This window comes from Schistocerca nitens, chromosome 2 (genome assembly GCF_023898315.1).
Source record: "Schistocerca nitens isolate TAMUIC-IGC-003100 chromosome 2, iqSchNite1.1, whole genome shotgun sequence".
In the NCBI taxonomy this organism is placed as follows: domain Eukaryota; kingdom Metazoa; phylum Arthropoda; class Insecta; order Orthoptera; family Acrididae; genus Schistocerca; species Schistocerca nitens.
Genome location: NC_064615.1, coordinates 1,073,136,032 through 1,073,157,876, shown reverse-complemented (window position 1 = coordinate 1,073,157,876; position 21,845 = coordinate 1,073,136,032). Strand labels below are relative to the sequence as shown.

Sequence of the window (21,845 nt, the reverse complement as noted above, 5' to 3'; positions counted from 1 at the left end):
CAGTAGCGCAGGGGATTATATAGAAACAAATTCCTTTAAAAATTTGTCGAAAATATCGTTTTAATATTTACAAATGTATGCAGTAAATTTAGGGTGTAGAAATTACGTGCTTCACCCGTTGTAATAAGAAATGGGCGTCGTGTGGCTGTAGCGGAGTTTTCATGTTTCTTAAACACGCAGAATCTAATCTTAAGACACAGGGAAAACAAGAACTGTTATCGTATTTACACGTGCGACAGGTTCCCGGCGCGAAGGACGCCTCAGTAGCAGCAGAGGTCTGCAGGCATCAGCATGGAGCGGTACGCAGGCCGCGTTGCCATGGTGACGGGCGCCAGCTCCGGCATAGGCGCCGCCGTGTCGCGCGCTCTGCTGCAGCGCGGGGTCACCGTCGTGGGGGTCGACCTGCGACCCGACAGGATGAAGGTGCGTGCGCCTGTAGAGTAGGGATGGGAAAAAGGCCAGGTTAAAACCGATACCTGTATTTTCGTTCTTAGTAAAAGGTATTTTTCGTTATTTGTTTGGTCTCGGTGATAACAGGTGCCGTTTTTTAATAACCGAGTAAAAAATAACAGCAATATCAGTTAGCCGTAGCAGTAGTGCTGAAATTTTTCTTTTTTAAATAAACCTTTTTTAAAAATTGAGTAATTTTTTTTCAGTATATCCATTGTGAATGACGAACTGCGACTGTGATTTAAACTGGCGTTTCGTCACCGATTACTAAATTTCCGTCATTTCCGCCAGCAGCACCAGCACTGCATATAGCTACAATTGGTCCACAACATAATGTTCTTGTAACACCTCCATCTGAAGATGAGCCTGCAGTGGCTCGAAAACAAGTTCACGGTTGAATAAATCTTAAAATAAAGCGACTGGTTGCATATTTATTACCAGATAAACGCCAGTTTGAGTAATTTTTATTTGTACAATGTGCATTCGTTTAAAATATTGCGAAAATGGTAAAGCTATCAGTTCTATTTTAATCACAATGGCGACAGAAACGGGGAACAAGCACACAAGTTAAGAACTGGTACAGTATTTGTAAGGGAATAATGTCCCTCTTGCCGTGTGTCGTGGATTAAGGTAATCGTGGAAGTGCTGTGTGCAAGACTTGCCCCCCCCCTTCCCCCCAAAAATATCTAGTCTTTACGGTAGCTTCTCGCTGTCGTCGCCGAACATCCGTTCTATTGCAGAATGGCACCAACCTTAATACAGAATATTTTTACAAAGTGACGTAACAGTCTACATCTACATCTCCATATATACTCCGCTAGCCACCAAGTTGTGTGACGGAGGGCACAATTCGCACCAAAGTCATATTTCCCCCCCTCTGTTCCACCCGCGGATCGCACGAGGGAAAAACAGCTGTCTGAACGCCTCAGTACGAGATCTAATTTCCATATTCTTTGAATGGTGATCATTGCACGATTTTAAAGTTGATGGTAATAATATATGCTCTACATCCTTGGTGAAGATCAGATTTTGGAATTTAGTGAGCAGCCCCTTCCGTTTAGCGCGTCGTCTATCTGCGAGTGTGTCCCACTTCAAACTTTCTATGAGATTTGTAACGCTCTCGCGATGGCTAAATGTACCAGTCACGGATCTTGCCGCTCTTCTTCGGACCTTCTCAATCTCTTGAATCAGACCCAACTGGTAAGGGTCCCATACAGACGAACAATACTCTAAAGACTGGACGAACTAACGTATTGTAAGCAATTTCCTTTGTTGAAGGACTGCAACACTTCAGGATTCTACCAATAAACCGCAATCTAGAGTTTCGCCTTGCACTTTACTTGTGTAATCTGATCATTCCATTTGAGATCATTTCGAATAGTCACACCCAAATACTTGATGAATGTTACCACTTCCAAAGACTGGGCATTATTTTGCACTCGTACATTAAAGGGCATTTTCGCCTTGTTATAAGTAGTAGGTTACACTTACTAATACTGAGAGATAACTGCCAGTCATTACACACGCATTTATTTTCTACAAATCCTCATTGATTCGTTCACAACTTTCGTGTGATGCAACTTTCCTGTAGATTACAGCATCATCGGCATATTGTCTAAGTACAATGTTTCATTTGCTTGAAAATATTAATGATTTGTCTGTCATTTTTATGAAATAATAAAAGAGGAACCAAATTATGGTAACACTAATTAATTAAAGACTTAACAACCTTGATTCATACTACACAACAAAAATAGAACGTAGCTGCTCTGGTGCCTGTGCCTACATACTATGCCTTTATCCACTTGCAGCTCTTGAAAACCGACAAATTAGCTCGATTTACAGAATTCTTCATACTCAGTTTTCACCCTTTGGGAGTGACTATTCGTAACGCCCGCACAGTGGTAAGATCCCCTATTACAACATGACTTTTGAGCAGAGTTTCAAAAAATTAGAATCCTTAGGAGAATACTGGTGATTTTTTCTCTTTTTTTGCAGTATTATACATCTACATCTACATGGATACTCTGCAAATCACATTTAAATGCCTGGCACAGGGTTCATCGAATCACCTTCACAATTCTCTATTATGCTAATCTCGTATAGCGCGAGGAAAGAACGAACACCTATATTTTTCCGTACGAGCTCTGATTACCTTATTTTATCGTGGTGATCGTTTCTCCCTATGTAGGTCGGTGTCAACAAAATATCTTCGCATTCGGAGGGGAAAGTTGGTGATTGGAGTTTCATGAGAGGATTCCGTTGCAACGAAAAACGCCTTTCTTTTAATGATGTCCAGCCCAAATCCTGTATCATTTCTATGACACTCTCTCCCATATTTCCTGATAATACAAAACGTGTTACCCTTCTTTGAACTTTTTCGATGCACTCTGTCAATCCTACTTGGTAAGGATCCCACCCAGACTATATGAACTCCCAAAGGTACATAAATCACAGGTCCCGATGAGACCGATTGTGAGTGCTATAGGACCTCCAACACAAGAGGTGGCCAGATATCTCGCCTGCTTGCTGCTACTATACATTGGAAGAACGGACCGCCCGCATCTCGTGGTCGTGCGGTAGCGTTCTCGCTTCCCACGCCCGGGTTCCCGGGTTCGATTCCCGGCGGGGTCAGGGATTTTCTCTGCCTCGTGATGGCTGGGTGTTGTGTGCTGTCCTTAGGTTAGTTAGGTTTAAGTAGTTCTAAGTTCTAGGGGACTGATGACCGTAGCAGTTAAGTCCCATAGTGCTCAGAGCCATTTGAACCATTTTTTGAAGAACGGACAGTTACATTAAAAACTCGGCGCATTTTATTGAAAAACTGAGGGATATTAACGTCAGCCCAAGTGATTTGTGAGCTTCGATGTAGTGTAATTTTTTACCATGGTGCCTGTAAACGAAGCTATTTCATATATAGCAGATATTTTTACGACTGACATACTGGCTTTATTTCAACACTGCCTGACGACAATTTATTTCCAGTACAGCGAGTTTTACGAACAGATTGACGGGGTGGCGATGGGAAGCCGTCTCAGCCCAGCTGTTGCCAATTTATTTATGGAGATCTTCGAACAGCGAGCGCTGCAGACTGCAGACCCGCAAAATGGTACCGCTGTGCTGATGACACATTTGTAGTGTGGACTCATGGTGAAGAATAGTTGGATGTCTTCTTGGTGCACCTGAACGGCATTAACCCGAAGATACAGTTTACGATGGAGAAAGAGAGCAACGGTCAACTCAATTTCCTGGATGTGTCGGTAATTAAACGGGTGGATGGGAGGCTGGGCCACAAGGTATATAGAAAGAACACTCACACGGATCGATACCTCCACAAGGAATCAAACCATCATCCTAGGCAAAAAAGAGGTGTCATGAAAACCTTGGTGGACAGAGCCAACAAAACCTGCGAGCCGGCTTACTTGCAAGATGAAGTAAATCACTTACGGCCAGACTTCATGAAAAACAGATATACCAGCAAGGACATCGATCGATCCCTCCATCAAAGAGGAACAGAAGCCAGAAGTGAAGAGCATCAATGGTCACCTACTGGAAAAGTTTTCCTACCGTTCATTAATAAAGTCACGGAACGTATCGGCAAAGTTCTGGCCAGGTATGGGATCGAAACAATCTTCAGACCCACCAAGAAGATTAAGGAATATTTAAGAACTGCAAAAGACGCCCGACACCCCCTAACAACACCTGGGGTATACAAAATATATTGTATATATTGGGACAACGAAAAGAAGTGTAAACACCCGCTTAGCCGAACATAAAAGAAACTGTCGCTTAGGACACATCGAAAAACCGGCCGTAGCTGAGCATGTTTTACGAGATGGGAACCACGAAATTAAATTTAAAGAGACAAGCGTTCTAGCACGAACATCCCATTATCATGCGCTCATGTATAGAGAAGCAATAGAGATTTACAAACACCATAATAATTTTAATAGGAAAGAGGAAGTTTTAAATCTGGTCAAAATATGGATGTCGACGTTGCGCCAGCACAATCGATTACTCTTAATCAGAATGATGACGCCTTCCAAAGATAGACATACCGTCTGCATCACGTGACGAATGGTGGTGCCCTCTATGCGCTCTATAAATGTAGAGTACCTGGAGCTTCAGTGGCAGTAGCCGGACGACCTCAGGAGATGTCTCTCGTAGATGGGGACGAAACGTTAGATGGAAATTTTGTACATCGACCACGGCCTCTCAGTCCGGAAGTTTCAACTGAAGACAACACCGGCCGTGAAAACCTATATTTTATGATTAAACAGATTGGCTGTTTACATACCTTCACCGAGGAGTCATGCAGTATCCCTCCTACGTATATCTCGCGAAGAGACCATGAGGATAAAATCAGAGAGATTAGAGCCCACACAGAGGCATACCGACAATCTTTCTTTCCACGAACAATACGAGACTGGAATAGAAGGGAGAATCGATAGAGGCACTCAAGGTACCCTCCGCCACACACCGTTAGGTGGCTTGCGGAGTATGGATATAGATGCGTGTCACTCAACCTTTGTTGAAACTTGGAGGAAATTGATTCTTACATGGAACGAATGCTGTCTGTATTCGTTTACCGGTTTAGCTCACAATAGGCAACCGAGCCTTTGGCAATTTTTTTGGTTTGGTCAATTCGTGGGTGAATAACACTTACGGCCCTCCACGTATACTGGTTGGCGTTAAAATTTTGCAGCTAGCGTGTGTTCGTAAGGTTTGCATTTCCTCTTTAGGCAACATTTTGTGAAATTACTCTGTTTAAAAGTTGTGGCTGAACTACTGAATACATAGATACTACGTAAAAATCTGTTGATTTTGGCTAAATTGGCTTTCTTTTACAATCTGGTTCATCATTCAACCAAAAATTTAATCCCTTTTGAAGCATTTTAAATGGCTGTAGGCCTTACCTTTTTTTTATTTTAATTACCAAACTCGGAAACTGACTTCATTTATGGACATTGTGGAGTATGTTACTGGAGGACAGAACTGAACTTTTTTTTTTTTTTTCACGTTCCAGAATAGGCAGGATGCACGCCGCTGCTCTTTATTTCAGTGGGGGTCGTTGGTGCTAGAGATACTATTGATTCTTTTGAGCTGAACAGTTTTATCTGTATGATTCTTGACGTTCCGAGGGATTATGAGACAGCACGCCTTATTTATTTTTTCAATGATCTGAATAAATATTCACTCATTGCTCTGGTCGTGGCTTCTATGGTCAGCTGATATTGAACATCCTTCTTACGAACCTGAGTGTCCTGTATCGACTCTGCCCGAGAGGTCGTTTAATTCCTGATAATCGACTGCTTAACTTTTCGCGTCGAGAAATGTGTAATTTCTAATCCACCTGTATTCCATACACAGCTATATGGTACAAACACTGGAAGCTGCATAGTTTATCAGAAAATAATGTCACCAGATATCTCTATGCCCTCTAGACGCTTAGCAACCTATTTCCAAAGGATGTTAAACGTAGAATTGTACAGTCACTTGTTCTATCGGACCTCCGTTATTGCGATGTGATACAACACGTCACGAGCAGCGAGACCAATATGCGTTAAGGACTAAACAAGAGTGCTGCTGTGCGTTGCATCTGTAACAGACAACTATTTGACCTTGTCAGCGCTTTATACCTCCACTTGGGTTGGTTGCGCCGGCCGAAGTGGCCGTGCGGCTCTAGGCGCTGCAGTCTGGAACCGCGAGGCCGCTACGGTCGCAGGTTCGAATCCTGCCTCGGGCATGGATGTGTGTGATGTCCTTAGGTTAGTTAGGTTGAACTAGTTCTAAGTTCTAGGGGACTAATGACCTCAGAAGTTGAGTCCCATAGTGCTCAGAGCCATTTTTTTTTTGTGTTGGTTGCTACCAGACACTATGTTTACTTCATCGGCTCCTCTGTGCACGTCCACAGCAGTATCTCATATCAGAGACTATGTAGGCTGCCGGTCATTTAATTGTAACCGAAAAACAAGATGTCACTTCCCCAGTAGGAGAGAGTGTTCTAGCATAGAACGAGTTTCAGACTTTCGTCTCTAGCCAGTTGCCTAATACAGGTTTAATGTATTTAATAATTTCATTTGTAAATAATAGCATTCACTGTACGTGCGCTGCAATCTTTCTCGAAAATTACAAAAATTGCTCCGAGAAAGTAAGTCTTTTGCTATAAAACACTGTTCCAAGATACGACATGGCCATATACGTAGGAGCAAATACACACATGAAAAAAAGTTTTGCATCACCTTGGTTCCGAGAGTTCCGGAACCTGTACAGAAAATTAGAAAAAGCATAAACATCATTTCTGCCCTTTCTATCGCTCATGAAAACCACACGTTGCATGTTGTACCAACATACACCGAGACCTTCAGAGGTGGTGGTCCAGATTGCTGTACACACCGGTACCTCTTATACCCAGTAGCGCTTCCTCTTGCATTGATGCATGCCTGTATTCGACGTGTCATACTATCCACAAGTTCATCAAGGCACTGTTGGTCCAGCTTGTTCCCTTCTCACTGGCGATTCGGCATAGATCCCTCAGAGTGGTTGGTGTGTCACGTCATCCATAAACAGACATTTTCAATCCATCCCAGGCATGTTCGATAGAGTTCATGTCTGGAGAAGATGCTGGCCACTCTAATCGAGCGATGTCGGTCTCCTGAATCAAGTCAGTCACAAGATTTGCACTATGGGGGCGCGAATTGTCGTCCATGAAGACGAATGCCTCGCCAATATACTGCCCATATGGTTGCACTATCGGTCGGAGGATGGCATTCAAGTATCGTACAGCCGTTACGGCCCCTTCCATGGCCACCAGCGGCATACGTCGGCACCACATAATGCCACCCCAAAACAGCAGGGAACCTCCACTGCCGGTCGTCTGGCCGAGCGGTTCTAGGCGCTTCAGTCTGGAAACGCGCGACCGCTACGGTCGCAGGTTCGAATCCTGCCTCGGGCATGGATGTGTGTGATGTCCTTAGGTTACTTAGGTTTAAGTAGTTCTAAGTTCTAGGGGACTGATGACCTCAGATGTTAAGTCCCATAGTGCTCAGAGCCATTTGAACCATTTGAATTTGAACCTCCGCTTTGCTGCACTCGCTGGACAGTGTGTCTAAGGCGTTCGGCCTGACCGGGTTGCCTCGAAACATGTCTCCGACGATTGTCTGGTTGAAGGCATACGCGACCCTCATCGGTGAAGAGAACGTGATGCCAATCCTGAACGATCCATTCGATATGTTGTTGAGCCCATCTATACTGCGCTGCATGCTGTCGTGGTTGCAAAGATGGACCTCGCCATGGACGTCGGAAGTGAAGTTGCACATCATGCAACCTATTGCGCACAGTTTGAGTCGTAACACGACGTCCTGTGGTTGCACGAAAAGCTTTACTGAACATGGTGGCGTTGCTGTCAGGGTTCGTCCGAGGTAGCGGCCATTCACTGCAGTAGTAGCCCTTGGGCAGCCTGAGCGAGGCATCTCATCGACAGTTCGTGTCTCTCTGTATCTCCTCCATGTCCGAACAACGTCGCTTTTGTTCACTCCGAGACGCCTGGACACTTCTCTTGTTCAGAGCCCTTCTTGGCACAAAGTAACAATGCGGAAGCGTTCGAACCGCGGTATTGTCCGTGTAGGCATGGTTGAACTACAGACAACACGAGCCGTGTACCTCCTTCTTAGTAGATTGACTGGAACTGATTGGCTGTCGGGCGCTGCTCACGAATGGTTGTTTACATTTTTGGGCGTGTTTAGTGACATCTCTGAACAGTCAAAGGGACTGTGTCTGTAATACAATATCCACCGTCAACGTCAGTTCTGGAACTGGGTGATGCAAAACATTTTTTGATGTGTGCATTTTACCGAAATTTAAAAATGGTAGAGTCGTGAAAATTTGATCAGTAGCTTAGGGCAGAGTGGGGGAATTTAGCGTGCCTGATGCATTTTGACTATAACCTTTATTCTATAATACCTAGAGGCCCCAATCTTCGTATACCATAAGCCTAATGTGTTTACTGTAACATATCTTGAAACCATAAATGTACAGCTGTACGTGTCAGGAAGAGAAACTGATAATTATGACTCCCTACATTTCGTCATTTTACCCAATATACCGGTTAAAATGACGCAGTAAATGGGGTAATATCAAAACAATGAACAAGATAGTTTTCTAAAAGAAAATAGCGAAAATATCAGCTTGATTAACTATGGAATAGATACAAAACAGTAATAATAATTTTCTTATAAAATAGCAAGAGAAGAGAAGAGGACCTGAGTAGAAGCGTATTCAGTAACTGGTCTCTTGCATAGCTGCTAGACAACTAACGCTTCTTCAGACAAGAGTCACAGTTATAGTTTTCAGGACTGTCCCACCCACTTCATTCAGAATGACACCAAAAAGCACAACAAATACATGAGTACCATTCCTCGTCATCTTTGAAGAATCCACCACATACTACGCACAGATCTTTGCCTCTGGCACGGTGTGCTGGATGGCGCTCTCCCGTACAGAAGTCCCATTTATGAACAGCATTAACGGCATTTCTTAATTCACCCACAGTCCCAGAAGCTCTGTATTTTACGGATGTCCGTCCTCCGCTTCTGAACAGAGAAACCCATCCTCATAAAAGAAACGTATTATGTTACTTTAGGTTTCATTAAACCAAGGTTAACGAATGTAATTTAGCTCTCTATCTTCTTTGGTGTGAAACTAAAGTGGGATAAAAAGATGCACTTGGTGTCTGTGTGTCAAAATAACCCCGACAAGCATGGCCAATATGAAATTATAGTTCGACACTCGGGTTTTGTTTGAGAGAAATAATACTTACATAATCGTGAGTGTTAATGAGCAGAGATAGGCATAACAACAAAAACTTGCATTTTGACACAACAGGAAATGCCTTCTCTCTTAGAAACTAGAGATGAAGTACTAGAAGAAACAAAGACAAAACAAACTATGCTTCTTGCGCCGACAACTGGCAAGGTTACCGCGCTCCGTACGCTTAATTGTATAACTGAGCACCAGATGGCAGCACCGATCAGAGAAGATTAGCTCTCACAGTTACAGATATATTGAGGTACATCATTTTACCCACTGCGGCAAAATCTCCCACTCTCCCCTATCTGTTATATTACACTCCTGGAAATTGAAATAAGAACACCGTGAATTCATTGTCCCAGGAAGGGGAAACTTTATTGACACATTCCTGGGGTCAGATACATCACATGATCACACTGACAGAACCACAGGCACATAGACACAGGCAACAGAGCATGCACAATGTCGGCACTAGTACAGTGTATATCCACCTTTCGCAGCAATGCAGGCTGCTATTCTCCCATGGAGACGATCGTAGAGATGCTGGATGTAGTCCTGTGGAACGGCTTGCCATGCCATTTCCACCTGGCGCCTCAGTTGGACCAGCGTTCGTGCTGGACGTGCAGACCGCGTGAGACGACGCTTCATCCAGTCCCAAACATGCTCAATGGGGGACAGATCCGGAGATCTTGCTGGCCAGGGTAGTTGACTTACACCTTCTAGAGCACGTTGGGTGGCACGGGATACATGCGGACGTGCGTTGTCCTGTTGGAACAGCAAGTTCCCTTGCCGGTCTAGGAATGGTAGAACGATGGGTTCGATGACGGTTTGGATGTACCGTGCACTATTCAGTGTCCCCTCGACGATCACCAGTGGTGTACGGCCAGTGTAGGAGATCGCTCCCCACACCATGATGCCGGGTGTTGGCCCTGTGTGCCTCGGTCGTATGCAGTCCTGATTGTGGCGCTCACCTGCACGGTGCCAAACACGCATACGACCATCATTGGCACCAAGGCAGAAGCGACTCTCATCGCTGAAGACGACACATCTCCATTCGTCCCACCATTCACGCCTGTCGCGACACCACTGGAGGCGGGCTGCACGATGTTGGGGCGTGAGCGGAAGACGGCCTAACGGTGTGCGGGACCGTAGCCCAGCTTCATGGAGACGGTTGTGAATGGTCCTCGCCGATACCCCAGGAGCAACAGTGTCCCTAATTTGCTGGGAAGTGGCGGTGCGGTCCCCTACGGCACTGCGTAGGATCGTACGGTCTTGGCGTGCATCCGTGCGTCGCTGCGGTCCGGTCCCAGGTCGACGGGCACGTGCACCTTCCGCCGACCACTGGCGACAACATCGATGTACTGTGGAGACCTCACGCCCCACGTGTTGAGCAATTCGGCGGTACGTCCACCCCGCCTCCCGCATGCCCACTATACGCCCTCGCTCAAAGTCCGTCAACTGCACATACGGTTCACGTCCACGCTGTCGCGGCATGCTACCAGTGTTAAAGACTGCGATGGAGCTCCGTATGCCACGGCAAACTGGCTGACACTGACGGCGGCGGTGCACAAATGCTGCGCAGCTAGCGCCATTCGACGGCCAACACCGCGGTTCCTGGTGTGTCCGCTGTGCCGTGCGTGTGATCATTGCTTGTACAGCCCTCTCGCAGTGTCCGGAGCAAGTATGGTGGGTCTGACACACCGGTGTCAATGTGTTCTTTTTTCCATTTCCACGAGTGTATTACTCTACCGCCCACCTATAGTAAATGTAATCAAGTTAAATAGAAGTAGGAGGGCTATCCGATCGACAGTGAAATGGAGCAGCAGTGAAAATCCGATGGAACTTTGCAGAGATATGTTGGGAAGTGTCTCTAGGAAGCCTGTCGATCGCGTCACGTCGCTCTTTTCGGTCCTGAGTGCACAGCGATCACGTAAAGATGATTAGAAAATAGTGTCACCCGCCAAGTACGGGTGCCTGCCGAGAGATTTCGACTGATTTCATGCAACTCACACAACGTAACTGTCATGCACTTCCTTCTTCGTGACAATTCTCGGCCGCACACTGAAGAGACAATGAGAACGCTCCTGCATCGTTTTCCATGGGATATGTTTGATCGCCCACCTTATAGCCCGGACTTGGCTCCCTCGGATTTTCATCTCTGCTGACATGAACCGCTGGTTATGAAGATAATAATATTTTGACACAGACAACAAGCAGCAAACCAGAGTAGAGAATTGACAGAAAGCACAGGTGGCTACCTTCTACGACGAGGGTACTTGAAAATTGGCACAGTGCTACAACAAATGTTTCAGTCGGAGTGGCGACTATGTAGAGAAGTAGGTGGAAGGTGCAGCTGATTGTTGCAAATAAAATATTTGTGATTTTCACTGTGGTTTCCATTGCGCGACCGTTCGGAATTTACTTTCCGTATAACCCTCGTATTATCAAAAACCAGTTACAAATTAAATACATTTTGATATAAAAGCTATTGGAAACTAACATAACTTTCCATTTTCAGTACAGGTAAAATCATTAAGAAATTACGGAAACTGAGTTCATTAGCAAACATCACATGTTCCATGGCAGCAGACCCTCTTCCGCTTCGAGATACAAGATGGCGCAAGGCCAACGAAGTATGGCTTAGCCGTCCACATGCTACATATGTGTAACTAGTTTTAAAATTAGGTGGCATTTTAGTAACCATATATTTCAGCAGCTCTGACGAAACCGAACGACAGATCCATCGGACACCTGTTATTGTGCTACTTACATGCAGTTACCATTGTTAGGTAGTGGTTATCGCCAGGTGTGACCGAGCATCGTTTTCCTTTCAATTCTTTCTCTGAGGGGGATAAGAAGGCTGTTAGCTTGTTAATGTACATAATATATAATAATGAAACAATACTTAAATATACAATTCTAAAACCGTCAGTATATTTACAACGTGCAGCCTGTATTTTTATAGGTAGGTACGTAGATATCTTTTCCGTCTATATTTCCATATATCGATATCCTTTTCCGGATTATCGAGACCCTGTAATGGCACTTTCCTCAAGATAGATATATCGGATTCCCGGTTTATTTAAAAACGTCAGCAGTCCTATACCGATGTGCGGTTGCCGACTTCAGTGTGGTGCTGCGATCTTTGACGACGACACAGTAGCGACTTTGCCGCTCATATTCCACATGCAAGGACCATTTGCACAGTGTTTTGTGTCGGGGTTTAATTCGTTTGCCTACATCCTGGCCGTGCGTTCGTTGTCTCGAACAAAGAGCAATGTAAATTTTATTGTTAACAAATGTGTATCCAATTATAAATATTCAGTGCTACAATTCTGATTTTATTTTGTCTATCACGGTTGGTTCTGATTGACCACCGGATTTCATTTTCCGCTTATTGTCTAATATTGTTAAATGTTTGTTTTCTTGTTATTGCCTCGCAATGTTAGTGTTACTGGGACGGAGTTAATTTCAGTTTTTTTGTGCTAGAGAAATTCGTTTTTCTTTTTTGAGTTGTTCTAATGCCGAAACCTTTACGAACCTAACTGGACTACATAAATTTGCAGTCCGCTTGTTAAACTCCTATTTTGTTTATTGCAGAGGAAGATATTTTGTTTAATATATATTATTTTGCACAGGATGCTCAAGTCTGCACGACCTTCAGCCCTAACTCCACTCAACTCAGACCCTTCGCTACAATGTCTTCAATGGTTCTGGATAAAATTGAGGTTACTAGGTAATCCCTCCAAGAGCCGCACGGCCGTAATGGGGAAAGACGTGTAGGAAGAGCTAGTGTAACAAGTAGGTACAGCGAAGGTACTTGCATTGCACTTACAGCCTTGTAAAGGGAGTAACGAGATAGGACCCCACCGAGGATGCAGGCATAAATGGGGCAGAGAATCTGAATAGACAAATACAAGAAGAGGAAGAGCTAGTGTAACAAATAGGTACATCTACATCCATACTCCGCAAGCCACCTGACGGTGTGTGGCGGAGGGTACCTTGAGTACCTCCATCGGTTCTCCCTTCTATTCCAGTCTCGTATTGTTCGTGGAAAGAAGGATTGTCGGTATGCCTCTGTGTGGGCTCTAATCTCTCTGATTTTATCCGCATGGTCTCTTCGCGAGATATACGTAGGAGGGAGCAATATACTGCTTGACTCCTCGGTGAAGGTATGTTCTCGAAACTTCAACAAAAGCCCGTACTGAGCTACTGAGCGTCTCTCCTGCAGAGTCTTCCACTGGAGTTTATCTATCATCTCCGTAACGCTTTCGCGATTACTAAATGATCCTGTAACGAAGCGCGCTGCTCTCCGTTGGATCTATCTCTTCTATCAACCCTATCTGGTACAGATCCCACACTGCTGAGCAGTATTCAAGCAGTGGGCGAACAAGCGTACTGTATCCTACTTCCTTTGTTTTCGGATTGCATTTACTTAGGATTCTTCCAATGAATCTCAGTCTGGCATCTGCTTTACCGACGATCAACTTTAAATGATCATTCCATTTTAAATCACTCCTAATGCCTACCCTCAGATAATTTATGGAATTAACTGCTTCCAGTTGTTGACCTGCTATATTGTAGCTAAATGATAAGGGATCTTTCTTTCTATGTATTCGCAGCACATTACACTTGTCTACATTGAGATTCAATTGTCATTCCCTGCACCATGCGTCAATTCGCTGCAGATCCTCCAGCATTTCAGTACAATTTTCCATTGTTACAACCTCTCGGTGTACCACAGCATCATCCGCAAAAAGCCTCAGTGAACGTCCGATGTCATCCACAAGAAGATGCTCAATGCATCAGCTCTTGCACTGCACTTACAGCCTTATAAAGGGCGTGACCAGATAGGACCCCACCGAGGATGCAGGCATAAATGGGGCACAGAGTCTGAATAGACAAATACAAGAAAAATGATTTCAGAATTAACGGGGAGAGATACGTGAGTTCTGCTACCATCGTACTCCTATCTTCTGTCCCGAGCAGAAGCCCTCCGCTTGCCTGTACAAATTCTGAAAAAACAGGACAACCCTATTTTTAGCCTGTAATACGATGGAGTGCCTACCAAAAAAAATTACAGTCATTTCGAAAAAAATAACGAACGTCACAAGAAATTTTCTAGAGTAATATTTTCGTATATAAGTTCATAGGCTTCCACGACCGGTGTCATTTCGGACAAAATAATCTTGGGGATTCGACCTCGTCATTGTAACTACTAAAATAGCTAAATTGGCAACGTTTCGACCGACTGGCTGCGGTTCTCTTCAGGGCGGTTCGCTGCTGTCTACTGGTGAATTCTTCTTTCATATACTATCATTTTCGGTTGTCTGGTGGTTATCGACGTCACATGTCAGAGTTGTCATTGGACAGTTTTCAAGAGGTTGTTATGGAGGGGTGGCTGTACGGTACGCTATTGCATGTGCTACCATGATGGCAGACTGGAAGGCAACTCTTGTAGGTGATAGGTAAAAGGTAGCTCATAGGCTGTCTGTTGCATGTGATACTCTGGTAAGTGACTGTTGGGCAACTCCTGCTGGTGACTGGACACAACGACCAATGACGTATAGCGAAGTCAAAACAGACAAAGATGCACAATATATTCTTTCTATTACTCGCATATCTTATGTAAGACGCGTCAACGAACGTATAGGCAAGGTTCTGCGTCACGCAGGTATCAGACGAGTATTTCAGATTGGCCGCAAGAACCGTGGTTTGTTGAGGCCCACTAAGGATTTCTTACATGCTCTCCACACTGCAGGTGCGTACGAACTTCGGCGTGAATCCGGCAATGTGGGGAAACCCGGAGACCCATTAGCACTCGCGTTTCGGATCATGACTGTGACAGAACAACAATGCAGCTGTAGCAGAACACGGCCAAGAATGTGGCCGTCCTGTCAATTTTCAAGAATTTCGGATGTTCGTGCGGCAGCTGTAAAAGCAGCAATGGAAAATAAGAGAAAAAACACTCCGTCTATAGGCCACAAGTGGCCCATCGGGACCATCCGACCGCCATGTCATCCTCAGCTAAGGATGCAGATAGGAGGGGCGTGTGGTCAACTTACCGCTCTCCCGGTCGTTATGATGGTTTTCTGTGACCGGAGCCACTATTATTCGGTCGAGTAGCTGAACAATTGGCATCACGAGGCTGAGTGCACCCAGAAAAATGGCAACAGCGCATGGCGGTCCAGATTGTCACCCATCAAAATGCCGGCCACGCCCAACAGCGCTTAATTTCGGTGATCTGGCGGCAATCGGTGCGTCCACTGCGGCAATGCCGCTGCCGAAAATAAGAGAGCCTAGTGATATAATTAACCACCCTAACAGCATGAAAAGGGAGGACAGCTACAAGTTAGTGCAGACTGGCCGCCGACGATTCGGGCCCAGTGGACATCCGGCCGGCGGCAGTACAAAAGGTGACTGCGAGGGAACTGCCGTGTGGCCTTATCGTTTCACTGCAGAAAAACATCCTCCCATGCATACAGGCTGTCGATTTACTATTGCCTTCTAATAACCAACGAAGTTGCCCACCAGTCACGTACCACAGTGGCACAGGCAACAGACAGCCGATACGCTAACTTCTGCAATTACCTTCTAGAGCTGCATTCCAGTCAACCATCAGGGTAGCCTACGCAATAGCATACTGTACAACCACCACTCCATAACAGACTCTTCAAATTGTCCAGAGACATTTCAGATATATAACATCGGTAGCTAGCGGGTAACTGAAAATGAAGTATACAATGGAAGACCATCATCAATACACAACAGTGAAACGGCCTGAAGACGACCGCACGAAGTCGTTCGGAACGTCAGCAATTTCAGTAGCTACAACGACGAGGCGCAGTAGTCTACTTTATTTTATCCAAAACACTTTTTTACTTCAATCAGTGGAACAACCACCAGCATATTACGACTGAAAAAAATATGAACATTCTCAAAGTTCATAAATGCAAACGACATATACTTTATCGTGAAAACACATACACCAAAAAAAGTTTTGCATCATCCCGGTTCCCAGAACTTCTTAAGATGGACGTTGACTGTGGATATTGTATCACAGACGCAGTCCATTTGACTGTTCAGAGATGTCACTGAACCCGCCCAAAGATGTAAACAACGATGCATGAGCAGCGCCTATTAGACGGAAGGGGTCCGACAGCCGAAAAATTCCAGTTATTCCACCAGGAAAGAGGTACAAGGCTCGTGTTGTCTGTAGTTCAACCATGCGTAAACGGTCAATACCGCGGTTCGATCGCGTCCGGATTATTACTTTATGCCAGGAAGGTCTCTGAACGAGGGAAGTGTCCAGGTGTTTCGGAGTGAACGGAAGCGTTGTTGTACGGACTATGAGGAGATACAGAGAGACAGGAACTGTCGATGACATGCCTCGCTCAGGCCGTCCAAGGGTTACTACTGCAGTGGATGACCGCTACCTAAGGATTATGGCTCGGTGGAACCCTGATAGCAACGCCACCACGTTGAAAAAAGCTTTTCGTGCAGCCACAGTACGTCCTGTTATGACTCAAACTGTGCGCAATAGGCTGCACGATGCTCAACTTCACTCCAGACGTCCATGGCAAGGTCCATCTTCGCAAACACGGCACCATGCAGCGTGGTACAGATGGGCCGATGCCGAATGGACGGCTGTGGATTGGCATCACACTCTCTTCACCGATGAGTGTCGCATATGCCTTCAACCAGACAATCGTCAGAGATGTGTTTGGAGGCAACCCGGTCAGCCTAAACGACCTAGACACAGTTTCCAGCGAGTGCAGCAAGGTGGAGCTTCCTTGATGTTTTATGGGGGCATTGTGTGGGGCCGACGTACGCCGCTGGAGATCGTGGAACGCGCCGTAACGGCTGTACGATACGTGAATGCCATCCTCTGGCCGATGGTGCAACCATATCGGCAGGATACTGGCGAGGCATTCGTCTTCATGGACGACAGTTCGCGCCCCCCTCGTGCACATCTTGTGAATGACTTTCTTCAGGATAACGAAATCGCTCGACTAGAGTGGCCATCATGTTCCCCAGACATGAACGCTATCGAACATTCCTGGAATAGAGTGAAAAGGGCTGCATATGGACGACAAACAGTTCATCGCCTAATTTCCGAAAAGTTGACGGATTGTCATGTTTCATATTTCAAAATTTCGTAATACTTGGAAACTACGCACTGCACGTCCTATAAGGAAAAAACACGTACAGTGAGGTAGCAACATAATTAGTTTGGCTAATTAACAGCAGTTAAATGCTGAATGTTATTTAAGATTTTATACATATAATGTTCGTCCTCTGTTTTTAATTCAAGTTCACTGTAGATGTTCTCATTCAGTTGTCTTAATATTGGTCCCACTGCAGCATCCTAACGGACCCGCTTATATGGATATGCTGTCTGTTCGTTCTGAAATGTACGAAAGAACAGACACCATTGACGACCTGCAGCCGTCTAGAACGAAATTAGAATTATATTAATACCTTCAGCTGCTAACAGGCGTTGACATATATCAACGGCTGCAGGTGAAAATGTGTGCCCCGACCCGGGACTCGAACCCGGGATTTCCTGCTTACATGGCAGACGCTCTATCCATCTGACCCACCGAGGACACAGAGTAACTGTAGGGACTATCTCGCGCACGCCTCCCGCGAGACCCACATTCTCACCTTGTACGTCCACACACTGCATTCGTAGTGTCGCACCCCAACACACTCATTACTCGTGGAAGATATTCTTAGCAAGTCCCGTAAGAGTTCGGGTAATATGTGTGCATCCGCACAGAAGAAGAAGGTCATGGCCGGTGTTGCCAGAACTACATAAGTAGATATTTCTCTACATAGTCACTGCTCCAACTTCGAGTGTTGTCGAAGTGTTGTATCAGCTTTCCAGTATCCTCGTCATAGAAAGCAGCCGCCTGTGCTTTCGGTCAGTCTGCAGTCGGCGGTCTACAGTCTGCAGCTCGCTGTCTGTGGAAAAATTTTGTCTTCATAGCCAGCGGTTCTTGTGAGCAGAGATGAGACTCAGGGGGAGCCACTTACGGACTGTATTGTGGGTCATCAAACACTTCTCATCGGAAACGCTGCAGGAGCGTCTTCATTGCCCCTGCAGTGTGCGGCCGAGAAATGACCTGAAGGAGGAACTGCTCGACAGTTGTGTTGTGTGGGCTGCATGACACAGGCGAAATCACTAACCAGGCCCTCATATTTGGCGGGAGGCGCTATTCCCTGCGCATCTTTACGTGCTCACTGTTCACTCAAAACTGAAAAGAGCGACGCGACACGATCGACAGGCATACTAGAGACACTGCCCAACACATCTGTGCAAAGCTTTACCGGATTTTTCCGGAAGTTTCCATTTCGCGACCGATCGGAACTTACTTTCTCGACAACCCTCGTACTTAGCCAAATATCGGTGCCTCGAACTAGCACAGAGAGATCATCATTGAACTACACTTTGCATGCAGAGTAATCAAAATAATCATGTTGAGGTTGAAGCTCTTTTTTCCATGTTTGCTTTAACAATACGTTTGTTTTCGGATGAGGGTCAGCCTTTAGCAAAACACAATTTTCTTTTATATCCCAAACATGTTAACCTGAAATTGCAGGATCATCAATGGGCTTTTATTTTATGGCTTTTTACCACATGGTGTCGTTTCTCTGAGGTATTACGTTTTTATAGTGTCTGTTTTCTTTCACAGTTTGTCATTCTTTTCACAGTAAACAATGAAATAGTGACAGTGACAGCTCAATAAGCAGAACTTCACAGTGAAGAAGATGAGGAAAAAAGAAAACATGATAAACTTGGAAAGATAAAAGGCACTATAAAAACTTAATACCTCAGGAAGACCACACCATGCGGTAAAAATCTATAAAATAAAAGCCCACTGATGACGCTGCACTTGCAGTGAAACGTCTTTGGGATGCAAAACAAAATTGTGTTTTCGTAAAGTTGGACCCCATCCAAAGACATATGTAGAGTGAAACTTCCTGGCAGATTAAAACTGTGTACCGGACCGAGACTCGAACTCGGGACCTTTGGCTTTCGCGGGCAAGTGCTCTACCAACTGAGCTACCCAAGCACGACTCATGCCCCCTCCTCACACCTTTACTTCCGCCAGTACCTCGTTTCCTACCTTCCAAACTTTACAGAAGCTCTCCTGCGAACCATACATATGTAATCAAAAGTAAAGGACCATTGCTCACTTATCTAACATCGATAATCTGAAAGAAAAGGAAGATGTTTCTATAACTAAATAACACAGTCTAATGCCAGAACCCACGACACAGGAAAGATTGCGCAACAGAATTCACTTGCCACTCCAGATACCGAATGCCTATCATTCTGGATGCCGAAGAAATGGCTCCCCATTGAAATAGGGAAGGACCTGGTTGCTATGTCAAAATTCGATCGCATTGCGTATTTTTGACTCATCTCCTAGTCTTTGCTCTTTGCTAAACTTGCCCATGAAATTGGGTTGGCAATGGTTCTGTCTTGCTCTTACATTTGCGACTGCTCCATTTAACGACTCAGACTTCCAGTAGACTAACATTAGAAGCACAGAGAAGAAAACATAAGGATTAGAAAGGATGTGTACTGATGAATAAATGAACAAGTCGCCCTATTCCTTTGCCGTAGGGCATTGGTACACTGACCAGTTAAATACACAGCAGGAGAGTTAACGTTGCTTGTATGCAAGGTACATCAAAATGACAGTAATGAAACGATATATAAGGTCCCGTTTCAATGTCTAGATTGCAAACGATTGCATTAAATTTGATAACAAGTTCAGGTTGTTCGTACAATAGTCCTCAGATCTGAAGAAACAAGCAGAAACAGAAAATTGCTTTGGGTAATTTGACTTCAATTGTCTTCAAGAATATACATATTTCAAGGTAAAGTAAGGTACAAAATGGAATGACGTACTAATCAGGGAAAAGATGTAATGTCAATGTATAGTGACCACATCGACTGCATACCTAGGAACTACATAAAAAATAAATTTTTTCTTTTATCCACATCACAGTAAGGGTAGGCCTCATCGCCTGCGTATCTTGTTATTACGTAAGGAAGGAAACGCAGAAATCAGATGAAGAGACAAACTGAGTATACAAAAGAGATAAAAAATAAAAAATAAAAGAACCCTTTCATTACAGACAATGAAATAAAACAGGATGAATGTTATACACTCCTGGAAATTGAAATAAGAACACCGTGAATTCATTGTCCCAGGAAGGGGAAACTTTATTGACACATTCCTGGGGTCAGATACATCACATGATCACACTGACAGAACCACAGGCACATAGACACAGGCAACAGAGCATGCACAATGTCGGCACTAGTACAGTGTATATCCACCTTTCGCAGCAATGCAGGCTGCTATTCTCCCATGGAGACGATCGTAGAGATGCTGGATGTAGTCCTGTGGAACGGCTTGCCATGCCATTTCCACCTGGCGCTTCAGTTGGACCAGCGTTCGTACTGGACGTGCAGACCGCGTGAGACGACGCTTCATCCAGTCCCAAACATGCTCAATGGGGGACAGATCCGGAGATCATGCTGGCCAGGGTAGTTGACTTACACCTTCTAGAGCACGTTGGGTGGCACGGGATACATGCGGACGTGCATTGTCATGTTGGAACAGCAAGTTCCCTTGCCGGTCTAGGAATGGTAGAACGATGGGTTCGATGACGGTTTGGATGTACCGTGCACTATTCAGTGTCCCCTCGACGATCACCAGTGGTGTACGGCCAGTGTAGGAGATCGCTTCCCACACCATGATGCCGGGTGTTGGCCCTGTGTGCCTCGGTCGTATGCAGTCCTGATTGTGGCGCTCACCTGCACGGCGCCAAACACGCATACGACCATCATTGGCACCAAGGCAGAAGCGACTCTCATCGCTGAAGACGACACGTCTCCATTCGTCCCTCCATTCACGCCTGTCGCGACACCACTGGAGGCGGGCTGCACGATGTTGGGGCGTGAGCGGAAGACGGCCTAACGGTGTGCGGGACCGTAGCCCAGCTTCATGGAGACGGTTGCGAATGGTCCTCGCCGATACCCCAGGAGCAACAGTGTCCCTAATTTGCTGGGAAGTGGCGGTGCGGTCCCCTACGGCACTGCGTAGGATCCTACGGTCTTGGCGTGCATCCGTGCGTCGCTGCGGTCCGGTCCCAGGTCGACGGGCACGTGCACCTTCCGCCGACCACCGGCGACAACATCGATGTACTGTGAAGACCTCACGCCCCACGTGTTGAGCAATTCGGCGGTACGTCCACCCGGCCTCCCGCATGCCCACTATACGCCCTCGCTCAAAGTCCGTCAACTGCACATACGGTTCACGTCCACGCTGTCGCGGCATGCTACCAGTGTTAAAGACTGCGATGGAGCTCCGTATGCCACGGAAAACTGGCTGACACTGACGGCGGCGGTGGACAAATGCTGCGCAGCTAGCGCCATTCGACGGCCAACACCGCGGTTCCTGGTGTGTCCGCTGTGCCGTGCGTGTGATCATTGCTTGTACAGCCCTCTCGCAGTGTCCGGAGCAAGTATGGTGGTCTGACACACCGGTGTCAATGTGTTCTTTTTT

The 21,845-nt window shown here is 45.6% G+C and overlaps 1 protein-coding gene across 2 annotated transcripts in view; it reads left to right on the top strand.

Moving 5' to 3' along the window:
- Positions 1-288: 288 nt before the first annotated feature.
- LOC126237464 (dehydrogenase/reductase SDR family member 11-like) overlaps positions 289-21,845 on the top strand; it is a 135,420-nt gene continuing 113,863 nt past the window's right edge. For both annotated transcript variants that reach the window (XM_049947603.1, XM_049947602.1), the window contains exon 1: positions 289-423. In XM_049947603.1, coding sequence (XP_049803560.1) covers positions 292-423 — 132 coding nt within the window. In that variant the 5' untranslated portion in view covers positions 289-291. The remainder of the gene's footprint in view (positions 424-21,845) is intronic.